General features: G+C 42.6%; 1 protein-coding gene across 2 annotated transcripts in view; it reads right to left on the reverse strand.

Annotated features, from left to right (window-relative positions):
• Positions 1-12,196, reverse strand: part of LOC126467166 (zinc finger protein 236-like) — a 234,085-nt gene that overhangs the window by 97,188 nt on the left and 124,701 nt on the right. For both annotated transcript variants that reach the window (XM_050096441.1, XM_050096442.1), the window contains exon 17: positions 1,010-1,244. In XM_050096441.1, coding sequence (XP_049952398.1) covers positions 1,010-1,244 — 235 coding nt within the window. The remainder of the gene's footprint in view (positions 1-1,009; positions 1,245-12,196) is intronic.

The following is a 12,196-nucleotide window of genomic DNA, read 5'->3' on the forward strand; positions in this document are numbered from 1 at the left end:
TGTAGCTTCATCAACAAAGTACAAGTAACACAAATTGGTCTCTCCTTGGGAGAAATGTGTTTGTCATCAGGGTGACTATGTTGAGAAATAAATATACATACATGAAAAATAAAGATGTAAATGTTAAGTAATTTTGTGTTATTTAAAACCTGTTTTTACATAAAAAAACTGGAGGCATTGCTTTACAGCAAGCCCCCATAATTTCTACAATTGTGCTCCATCGCGAGAAACAGGTACCAACAACATCATTTCAGACAATGGTTGACGCAAGTATAAATGGAGTGAAACGAAGCTCATTCTGTAGACCATGCAATACTTCAAATATAGGGTGTTTCAATGCACGATGCAATGCTTCAGTTTCACTGATGACAGAAATACAGTAAGGTAATTACTGGTTAGGAACTGCACCAAGCAACACACATCTGTGCTTATTTTTATTCTGTCACAATAACATAAAAATATAAGCACAAGCACAAGTGTGCGCACGCCCACACACACACACACACACACACACACACACACACACACACACACACACACACCCACACACACACACCCTTCTGATTCCTCCAACATGTAAAATAGTGTAATTTGAGTAGGAGAGTAGTTGCGGCACTTCTACAGAACTGGTTATCATAACAAAATTTTCTATGTAGTTGTTATTGGCATCTCTTCTGCTGTTGATGTTTTACGAGTAATATCGAGCACATGTGTATGGAAGAATACACAGAATTAATATAGGAGCCAAAAAAAAGTTGACCACTGAAGATGGTTTAAATAAAGCGAAACATGCCTGATCCGAATAAAATCACAATCACAAAAGATGGAGTAACTTCCATATTAGTTCCATAATACATGTTTAAATCACCTTTTAATGTAAAAGTAGAAAAACTCTGCAGATGCTTCTTTACAAAGCAGAAGATCATACACCAGGTTGTGCCATTATTATATTGCCAAAAGAAAATATACAGTTCAATCGAGTGGAAATACAACCAAGAAGATAAATTACCTGAAGCACTAATTCCTGCCGATGAGTTTTCATGTGTGTTCTACAATTAAAAGATGTTTTGAATGTTTTACGACAGTAAGGACACATAAATGGCCGACTCTCACTATGTGTCACCATGTGTCTCTTAAGGCTGCTGTTGGTTGAGAAATTATTGTCGCAAAATGGGCAACTGTAGATCTTTGCTCCTTCATGTGTTCGCAAGTGTGTCTTCAGTGATGCATTTGAGATGAAGCTCCTGTAACAAATTAGGAATGTATCTGCAGGATTTAAAGAGGATTATTCAGATAAATGTATTTTTGTTAGAATTTTATATTAAGACAGCAAAAAAATGGTTCAAATGGTTCTGAGCACTATGGAACTTAACATCTGAGGTCATCAGTCCCGTAGAACTTAGAACTACTTAATCTAACTAACCTAAAGACACCACACACATCCATGCCCGAGGCAGGATTCAAACCTGCGACTGTAGCAGTCGCGCAGTTCCGGGCTGAAGCGCCTACAACCGCTCGGCCATCGCGGCCGGCATTAAGACAACAATATCATATATTTAGAACAATTATATCATTCTGAACTACAATACAAAATCAAGCATTCATCATATTTCAGAATTTGTAGTCACTTTGATATACATCAGTGTTTGATTGGTACTGACTTCCACGCAACACTTCCTTAATAGTCTCAATTTTTCCAGTGGCATATTAGTCCAAATGTCAAGCCAGAGAATAAATGTACCCTGCTGTCTAGTGGCTAATATTTCCGGATTCTAGCCATTTTCATATAAGAATTTTGACCACTGCTAGAGATGAGAATAAGATAAAAATTTCCTTGGTGCATCCACCGTTGCTGATATGTGCAATTCATAGTACAGTAGAATCTTGATAGTTCGAGTTTCCCATAATCCAAGCCTCTATTTATTTATTTATTTTTAAGTTGCAACGATCAACTCTCTTTTTTTTACTGACATGATAAATAATGAAAACATCATTGCAAAAGATAGATAGGGAGAGTACAGCTCAGTGACAAAGCAGACAACAACGCAATCAACGCCGACGATTAGCTCGCTGCCCTGTTGCATGAACATCTGTTGTCAGTATGGCACGAAATACCCCGACTGCTGCCGGCTGCTACCGATCAAAACTGGGGAGTTCATAAGCTGCTGTAGTTCCCAGTACCTGTACTGTACAGTGTTGTGTGTGTTTTTTTTGTTGACTGTGTGTACCATTGTACACCTTACAAAGATGAGTGCTGTAACAAAAAAGAGGAAATTTGTGCCTTTGCATTAAAATTAGAAGCACTAAGATGACTTGACAAAGGAGAAACAATACAAAAAAACTTGCTCTCGAATATGGTTGTCGGTGAAGTTACTGGTGGTGACTGGTGAAGAAACCGACTTAAATTGGAACAGTTTTCTTCACAGAAATACTCACACGAATCTCTCAGTCGAAGAAGTATAAAGAAGTCAGACTTTGAAAAAACAAGTGAGGCACTGTTCATGTGGTTTACCCAACAGAGACAGAAGGGTGCTCCAATTTCTGGCCCAATCTTGCAAGGAAAAACTTTGTTTTTCAGAAACCAGCTGCAGGAAGGAGATGACAATTTTTGCCGCTAGTGTGGGCTGGCTCGACAAGTGGAAGAAGAGGTATGGAGTGCGTCAGCCAGACGTATGTGGAGAAAAACTCTCTGCTGACGCTCAGGCCGTTTCAAAATTTATCGCCGAGTTTAAAAAATCATAACTGACGAAAATTTGTCTAATGAACAAATATATAACTGTGACGAAACTGGGCTAAATTTTAAAATGTTACCAGCGAGATCACTTGCTTCTTGTGAAGAAAAAAGTGCTACTGGGCACAAAAAAAGCAAAGAGCGGCTCCCAGTTATGGCAGCTTCAAATGCAACTGGAAACCACAAACTAAAACTAATTGTGATTGGGAAGTCTGTCAAGTCAAGAGCATTCAAGAATGTATCCATCTCAGCTCTTCCAGTTGTCTATACACATCAGAATAATGCCTGGATGAATCAGGAAATCTTCAAGAAATGGTTTTTTTTACTCATTTGTACCTGACTGCAAGATTTTTTTAAAAGAAAAGGGGACTGCCATGCAAAGCAATTTTGCTCATGGATAATGCGTCCTCACATCCAAGTGCAGGAGAACTGCAGTGCGACAGTATCCGCGCCTTGTTTTTCCCACCAAACGTTACCTGTCTTATTCAGCCCATCGATCAGGGTGTTCTGGAATGTGTGTGTGTGTGTGTGAAAGAAGGAAAAAAAAAAAAAAAAAAAAAAAAAAAAAAAAAGTATCGACGGCGATTGCTACAGTCAATCCTGCATTCCGAAGACAACAAAAGCATTGTAGGAGCTTTGAAGAAAGTGACTTTGAAGGACGTGTACTGGATTAGCGAATCTTGGAGCGAAATAAAGTCAGACACAATTTCTAAGTCATGGAGGAAAATTCTACAGGAAAGTATGCTAGACACAGAAACTGAAGATTTAGCAGATGACGACGATCAACCATTGTGTAATTTAATCAGAAGATTGCCAGGGCGTGAAGAGGCAGAAGGGGTGGAAGTAGGCGAGTGGTTAAATTCGGACAGACAGTTGGAAGTGACAGACTCTTCTATAATTCACATGGTTAACATTCCATCGCAGTGTGAGAATGACGAGGCAGAGGCTGCACCGATGATAAGTCACACCGATCGCTAGGCTGCTCTCGAGGCCGCCATATGCTACGTAGAACAACAGCCTGAGGCAACACCAACTGACCTACTGCTCCTGAGACGGTGGCATGACATTGCCACGAGGAAACGTTGCAGCTTCATCAAACAAAAGACACTTCACTATTACTTGTCTAAATAAATAACTGTTGTTATTCTGCCAATGCAAATGCATGTGTAAATACTTTTATTTTAATAAAGTTCATATTTTGACCTGTATTACTTACAACATCATAATATTTCTTTTTCCCATTTAAATTTTGATAGTTCGAGGTGGTTCTGGTCCCGTTCATCTCAAACTATCGAGACTCTTCTGTAGCTAAGAACTTGATCATGTCCAAAGGGGACACACTATAATGCCTACTACTTTCCATTCTATAGTGTGTGCAAAAGCACAGTAGTCACCCAGCACCTGACTAATACAATCCAATGTAGATAAGAATATCAGCCAAAGTAAGTCAGATGCCACTCATTATTCCTGTGTCACAGGTTCCTAGGGAATTAAGGGGGCAATTTTAGGTTATAATTTTATTTCCGGAGTGTTAAGCAGATGAATGATGTGACAACCCAGATGAACTGTAGTTCCAGGCCAACATAATCAACGAGGACAAAGTAGCCATGGGTGTGTGCGTTTTTAGACAGTTTTGAAGAAGATATTGTTGGAAGCTCAGTAATTAGTCCAGCAACGGCATCACAAAATAGGCCCTTTGCTTGCAAAAAATTTTTATATTGTGCATATAATTGAGAGTGTGTTGATTCCAAGTTTAACTCTCAAGACAACTTTTTATGGCCAAAAAACCAAGAAATTTTGGCACTTTTTCAGGTTTTCTCCTATTACTCAAAAACTATGCATCCTACTGAAAATGTTGCCCAAATTAAAATGAAAGAACATTAAATTTTGCGTCAAATGACCTATTTAAATATCCAAATTGGTGCAATCATTTGGCCATAATCAGTTGCCAAAGTTCGTTCATTTTTACCAATCTGGCTCAAAAGTTGGCTGCAGCAACTGTAACTGAAAAATGTCAACTTCAAATGAAAAATGTCAAAGCTGTAGAGCATGAAATTTCATGTTACAAAAGTGACTAGATTTTCAGTTTTATGCACTATTAAGCATTAATACACTTGAAAGTCAAAGCAATTCCATTTTGTTGCTTTTTTTTTTAAGTCAAAATTAACTCTATATAAATGGAAAAACGGTGTGTTGCTTTGTCACATGCAGTGATTTCTGCAGCAAGGCCAAGATCATTTCTATCTTTATTATTGATAGGGTTCAGTATATTCATCCACAAAAGATTTGGGTCGAGACTTATTGTCAACGCTCTTAGTGCAATTGAATTCACAGCTCCATATATTGAAGCTTCCCTATTTGAGATGTCATCGACTGCTCAACCTGAGCATCCTAACATAGCCTGTGGAGGATTCATTCAGCTCATCTCTGATAATGGTAATTTTAGCATCTGCACAACTGACAGGTTGAATACTTACCATTCTATGGGAGGAAGTCTCTCCCTACACAGCTGTGGAGTCTGACAAGAACACTGATTGACAAAAAAGACATTCAATTTCTGAATTTTTGTCTAGCCAATGGAGAACAAAGTCTTCTGAAAGATCTCGTCATTTAAAGACACCAGGTTCTCCAACAGATATCATTTTCAATGAAGGTACAAATGCTGTATTCATACAGGAGAAGTTTCTTGCAAATAAGAGCAACCAGAACCACTTGATTTTTTTGCCCATGAGGAAGTTTGAGGATGGAGGTATTCAAGTACTACAGGCAGATGACGCTGATTTATTAATTGTGGAAACATCTGTTTCCCAAGTTACTAAGTCTGATGGTGCAGCAATTGTAAGAGTGGACATTGGCATGCTTGTTCTCATAATGGGCTGAGGAAACAACTACACCAACGTGTACTTCCATAAACTGGGAAGAGAGAAATCAGCATGAATGTGGTACTCCAGTAATTCTTTCAATTTCAATCCTGCATTTGCTCTTTTCAGCCATGTCTTCAAAGAACTTGATACCAAATTCTCTTTTTTTTTTGGGCAAGGGAAAGGGAAGTCACGAAACCTTATGAAGCAACAGCCACACCTCAAAGTGCTAGCTGCTGAATTTGTTATAACCTAAGTCTCCCAAGACTTAATAGCACAGGCTGGAGAGCAGCTGATTGTAACACTGTATGGGAATTACAATTGTGTGACTTTGGATGAACTTCTGTGTAAAGTCTGCCATGAGAAAAGCTTTCCATAAGAAAGGCAACTGCCAACATCAGACCCTGCTAGGTGGCACTCATTGCGATCTTACCATCAAGTGCAGTCCTGGGTGGGGAATAAAACTGATCCACACCAGTGGGAGTGGAAGAAAAACTTATCAAGTTTGTTTCCCATGAGGATGACAAAAAATCTGGCACCGCATACTCAAGTGAAGACGATTTCCTGAGCATGCAAAACAAGATGAGCAGAAGTATGTGGATGTCGCAAGCCTGGACTGAGCTGCTTGTTACGTACAAATGTTGTCGCTTATCTTGCAAGAACGCTCCTGAAATTGGGCTCGATGAGGAAGAGAGAGAAGGTATGTTCCACGATGAGGAAGTTGGTGAAGGTGCCGCAATGGATCCTGAAGATCGGATGCTCGACCACGACATACCACAATCTCCCAAACAACCTCAATGGAATTGAAATCTGATAAAATGTTAATCTTTCATATTTAAATTGTTTTTTAATATTGCTAGGCGCTATTATTTGTTCATTTGTACAAATTTTATATTACACACACATAAATACATATTGGCCATTGCTATGTGCTTGGTTTTCATTTTAGCAATCCACTCTTACAAATCAAGGCATGGATAAAAACGAATAAAAATACACATGAATGAAGGAAATTAAAAAGGTATGCACAGAGAGCACACAGGTGTTCATTAGAGAGCAGTCTTCCTGCTAGAAATTTCATTACCTTGAATAACTTTGACATAAAAGAAAAACAATAAAATTGAATTACTTTGGCTTTCAAAGTGCATGAATGCTTAATAGTGCCTAAAACTGAAAAACTAGATGCTTTTGTAACATGAAATTTCATGCTCTACAGCTCTGATAACTTGACATTTTTGTTTCGAAGCAGTGCTTTTTGAGTTACAGGAATTGAAGTCGACTTTTTAGCCAAGTTGCTAAAAATGAGTGAACTTTGACAACTGGTTGGCTTGGGGTATAAAGGGACCAAACTACAGGGTCATCAGTCCCTTTTTCCTGACGCAAGCAAGGCTCAAGGTGCAAAAACATCCAACACCATACCTAAAAAGAAATCGAATGGAATGAACAAAAAACAGGCAAAACATGCACCACAAAGAAAAGTAGAAGAAGATATTAAAACCATAGAGGATATGGTCTGGGCTGCCTGATCACAATAACCCCAAAAAGACGAGGCGAAATGAACACATATAAAAAAAAAAAAGCGAAGAAAGTGTGACAGGGTTAAAATGGAGGGAGAGTGGCAACCTCAGAGAGAAGCTTAAATGCCCACCCTCAGATGGTACGATAAGTCCGTGGTACGATAAGAAGTCGTCTGCATACAGAGAAGGTGAGACTGCTGGCGCGACAGCTGCTGCTAGACCATTAATGGCCACTAAAATAGAGAATACACTCAATACAAAGCCCTGCAGGACCCTATTCTCCTGGATATTGGGGGGGGGGGACTATGGGAGGTACCAACATGGACATGGAAAGAACGGAGCAATAGGAAATTTTAGATAAAAATCGCGAGTGGTCCCCGGAGACACCACTCATATAATGTGGCAAAAATATGATGTCACCAGGTCGTGTCGCAAGCTTTTCGTAAATAAAAAAAGACAGCAACCAGGTTTTGGCATCTGGAAAAGGCTGTTTGGATGGCAGACTCAATGGAAACTAGACTATCAACGGTAGAGCACCCTTGGCGGAAACCGCCCTGGGCTGGAGCCAGTAGGCCATCTGACTCGAAGACCCAACACAACCGCCAACTTACCATACATTCATCAGCTTACAAAGAATGTTGGTGAGAGTGATGGGGCGATGGCTATCCACATCAAGCAGGTTTTTACTGGGTTTGAGCAGAGAAATGATGGTACTCTCCCGCCACTGCAATGGAAAGATTCCATCGCACAGATTCGGTTGAAGATGACGAGGAGATGTTGCTTGTAGTCGGATGAGAGATGTTTGAGCATCTGACTGTGGATCCAATCTGGTCCAGGAGCTGTGTCGGGGCAATGTGCAAGGACACTGAGGGGCTCCAGTATAGGGTTCAATGTAACGTTCAGTGAACAAGAGGACTATCCATCCACTGTTTGATGATGCGAAATGCTGGGGGATAATTCTCTGATGTGGAGGCTTGAGCATAGCGCTCAGCAAAGTGCTCGGCAACTGCGTTTGCATTGGTAGATAATGATGTTAATGCCAGTAACACCTGTCAGAGTCTGGTACCCACAAACACGTCTAATCTTCAGCCAAACTTGGGAAGGTGACGTATGGCGCCCAAGGCTTGGGAAGGTGATGACAATGGTCAAGGCGTATCTCTCCCAACGCACCTGTTTCCATCTTTTTATAAGCTGGAGAAGGCAGGCACAGACCCATTTAAAAGATATTAGGTGCTCCAGGGAAGGGTGCTGCTCATGTTGCTGTAGAGCTCGCTGATGCTCTTTAATTGCCTCACTGATTTCTGGTGACCACCAAGGTACTGACTTTGGCTGGGGGCATCCTAAAGAACAGGGATCGTGTTTTCTGCCGCAGAAACGATCGTTCTAGTGACCTGATCAATTTCCACATCGATGGTACAATGTGGGGGAGATTCAACGGTGACAGTAGTGGTGAAAGCTTCCCAGTGTGCCTTGTTTAAAGCCCATATTGGTGGGCGTCTGGGCGATTGGCGCTGGGGGAGTGACAGGAAGATGGGGAAGTGGTAACTACCACACAAGTCATCGTGGGCTCTCCAGAGGGTAGATGGGAGAAAGCCTGGGCTGCAGAGGGATAAATCAATGGCCGAGTAAGTGCCATGAGCCACACTGAAATGTGTGGGGTCCCCAGTATTTAAGAGGCAGAGGTCGAGTTGAGACAGGAAAGTCTCAACATTTCTACCTCAGCCAGAAAGCGCAGTGCCACCCCACAAGGGGTTATGGGCAAAAGTAGGAAAGGTTTAGGGAGTGGATCAATCAGTGCAGCCAATGTTTTCAGGGATACTGCACCATCTGGAGGAAGATATATGTTGCAGGCAGTTATTTCCTGTGTCATCCTTATTCTGACAGCCACAGCTTCTACAGGGGTTTGAAGGGGCACCGGTTCACTACATACTGTGTTCAGGACATAAGACGGAAACTCCACCTGAGTCGCTACGATCCCTGTAATATCCCTTATAGCTGTGGATGGCAGCAGCCTGCATTGCAGGGAACCAGGTTTCCTGGAGGGCAATGCAGAAAGCAGGTGTAAAGCTTAACAGTTGCCGCAGCTCAGCCAGGTGGTGGAACAAACCACAGCAATTCCACTGGAGGATGATGATATTGTGAAGCTGTGAAGGCCTGAAGCATGCAAGGAGGCAGGTTATGCCTCCGGGTCACCTGCTGCCACCAACTAAGTGTTTGTATCCATTCCTATTGTGGATGAGGCGTAAGTGAGATCCAAGTCATCAGGGGATGCAGAGGTCTCCACCTCATCTGCAGGTGCAGAACTGGTAGGGAGTGGTGGTGTTGGGGCCACCGGAGTGTCCTTTTTCTTAGGGGACTTCTTTTCTTTGCTGGGAGGACTTCTATGAAGTAGCTTCAGGCACAGAGGAAGACTGTAAAGCTCTTCGTCCAGCAGCTTTTGGCTCCTTTAGTCACTGGCGATTGACCACTGTGGCATTAGGGCATTAGTGGAGAACTTGGGAGAGAGGGTCCCAAGGGACCCCTTCTGCAAGAGAGGAGCCGGAGGAGGCTGTTGCTTCTTTGGCAGGGGGGAGGGGACCGATGTCCCCTGCGTTTGAGGGGGGGCCTTGCTCCCGAAATAGCTCCAAGAGGGCAGATGTATTCTGGAAGCCCGGAGAGTCCACTGTTTGTGGCACAGAGGTGTAATCGTTCAAATTTATGTTTAGCCTTTTGGTAATTCAATCGGTTCAGGGTCTTGTACTCCATGATTTTCTGCTCCTTTTCGAGTACTGTGCAGTCTGGTGAACAGGGGAGTGCTGCTCTCCACAGTTGATACAAGTGGGAGGAGGCGCACAGGGAGTATCTGGATGCAGTGGACGACCGCAGTCTCGACACGTGGCGTTCGAAGACATGTGCCCGAATTTCCAGCACTTAAAGCACCACATATGGGGAGGGACGTATGGTTTAACGTCACAGCGGTACACCATTTTGACCTTTTCAGGCATGAATACCCTTAAAGGCCAATATGAAGGCACTGGTAGCAAACCTGTTATCTTTGGGTTCCCTGTAAATGCGTCAGATGAAATGAACACCACGCGATTCTAGACTGGCGCAGAGCTCGTCGTCAGAGGAAGTCGCGTTGGAAAATAATCCCCTGGACCATGTTGAGGCTTTTATGGGGAGTGACGGAAACAGGAATATCCCCCAGCCGGTCACAAGCAAGCAACACCCGGGATTGGGCTGGGGATGCTGTCTGAATCAAGACTGCACCGCTTCTCATCTTTTAACAGCACTGTCACTTCCCCAAACTTATCCTCAAAATGTTCAACAAAAAACTGAAGCTTCATAGGTAGAACGAAGTCCCCGTCCATTCTTCTACAGACTAAATACCGAGGCAAATATGGCTCTCTTCTTTCTGTAGCCCTACATTCCTCCCATGGTGTACCGAGGGAGGGAAACTATTTAGGGTCATAACTGTCAGCATTGTACTCCATCTTGTCCTTCTTAAAGACTGCTGGTGCCATACGGTCACCAGCAAGAGATGACTTAGTCCGCTCCATTGCAGGTCATCTGCCCTGATGCCATCCACTCCGATCAGGGGCTCCCCCCCCAGGCACCACCCACCCACACACCTGGCATGATGGCCATTGCAGGGAGTCCTGAGACCCCAGGAGGATATGCATCTACTCCTTGGCATACGTGGGGAGTTTACAGCTCAGGCATCAGCAGTGCGATCCTTGTGTTGTCTGAGGGCTACCACCAAATGGGTACATGACGGCCCCACCACAACAGACCGGCTACTGTGCTGGATATTGGGAGCAGAGAAAGCTAAAACTGTCACGGGGCGAAAGAGGACAGGAGACAATGGAAGAAGATGACATACCCTGAAAAAGTGACCTCACCCAAATAGTTGAATTGCAGGTGGAGATGCAAAGCCATGACAAGAGGTGCATGAGATCGAATCTAAGGGCACTATGGAAAACTCATGCACCACATAAGGCATCCATCCCCATATGGCCAGCACTTCTGCAGAATTTGTAAAGTGGCAGGTCAAACCATAAAATGGGACCTGAACGTGTAGGGCTGAAAATCATGAGACTTCTTTTAGTCATCTTTTACGACAGGCAGGGATACCTCAGGCCTATTCTAACCCCCGAACTCGCAGGGGGATTTGACAACTGCTTATCGCCAAATGGCTGCACTGTTCTGGACATTTACATAGGCCATTTGATGCAGAATTTAATGTTATTTCATTTTGGTAAGGGTAAAATTTTCAGTAGGATGTACAATTTCTGAGTAATAGGCAAAAACCTGAAAAAGTGCCAAAATTTCTTGGTTTTTTGGCCATTAAATTGTCCCGAGTGTTTTGGAGGTCAAAAACTTGGATTCAACATAGTCTCAACTATATACACAAAATGAAAAAAATAAAATAATCTACCTCATTTTTTTTGCAAGAAAAAAGTACCCCATTACTGGAATATATGTTTTCAATCTTCTTTATCTTATTGTCGCCAACTCAAAATCTCACATCTACAATGGGTGATTACCTTTACTCCTTCCATTATATGCCTGGGATATTGAATGTATTAATATATAATGCACTGTTGTGTACTGCTTACAAGGGAACCTGCCCATCGCACCCCCCCCCCCCCCCCCCCTCAGATTTAGTTATAAATTGACACAGTGGATAGGCCTTGAAAAACTGAACACAGATCAATCGAGAAAACAGGAAGAAGTTGTGTGGAACTATGAAAAAATAAGCAAAATATACAAACTGAGTAGCCCATGTGCAAGATATGCAACATTAGGGACAATGTAAGCTGAGGAGCGCCGTGGTCCCGTGGTTAGAGTGAGCAGCTGCGGAACGAGAGGTCTTTGGTTCGAGTCCTCCCTCAAGCGAAAATTTTACTTTCTTTATTTTCGCAAAGTTACGATCTGACCGTTCATTCATTGACGTCTCTGTTCACTGTAATAAGTTTAGTGTCTGTGTTTTGCGACCGCACCGCAAAACCGTGCGATTAGTAGACGAAAGGACGTGCCTCTTCAGTGGGAACCGAAAACATTTGATCGCAAGTTCATAGGTCAACCGATTCCTCCACAGGAAAACA

This window comes from Schistocerca serialis, chromosome 1 (genome assembly GCF_023864345.2).
Source record: "Schistocerca serialis cubense isolate TAMUIC-IGC-003099 chromosome 1, iqSchSeri2.2, whole genome shotgun sequence".
Lineage (NCBI taxonomy): Eukaryota > Metazoa > Arthropoda > Insecta > Orthoptera > Acrididae > Schistocerca > Schistocerca serialis.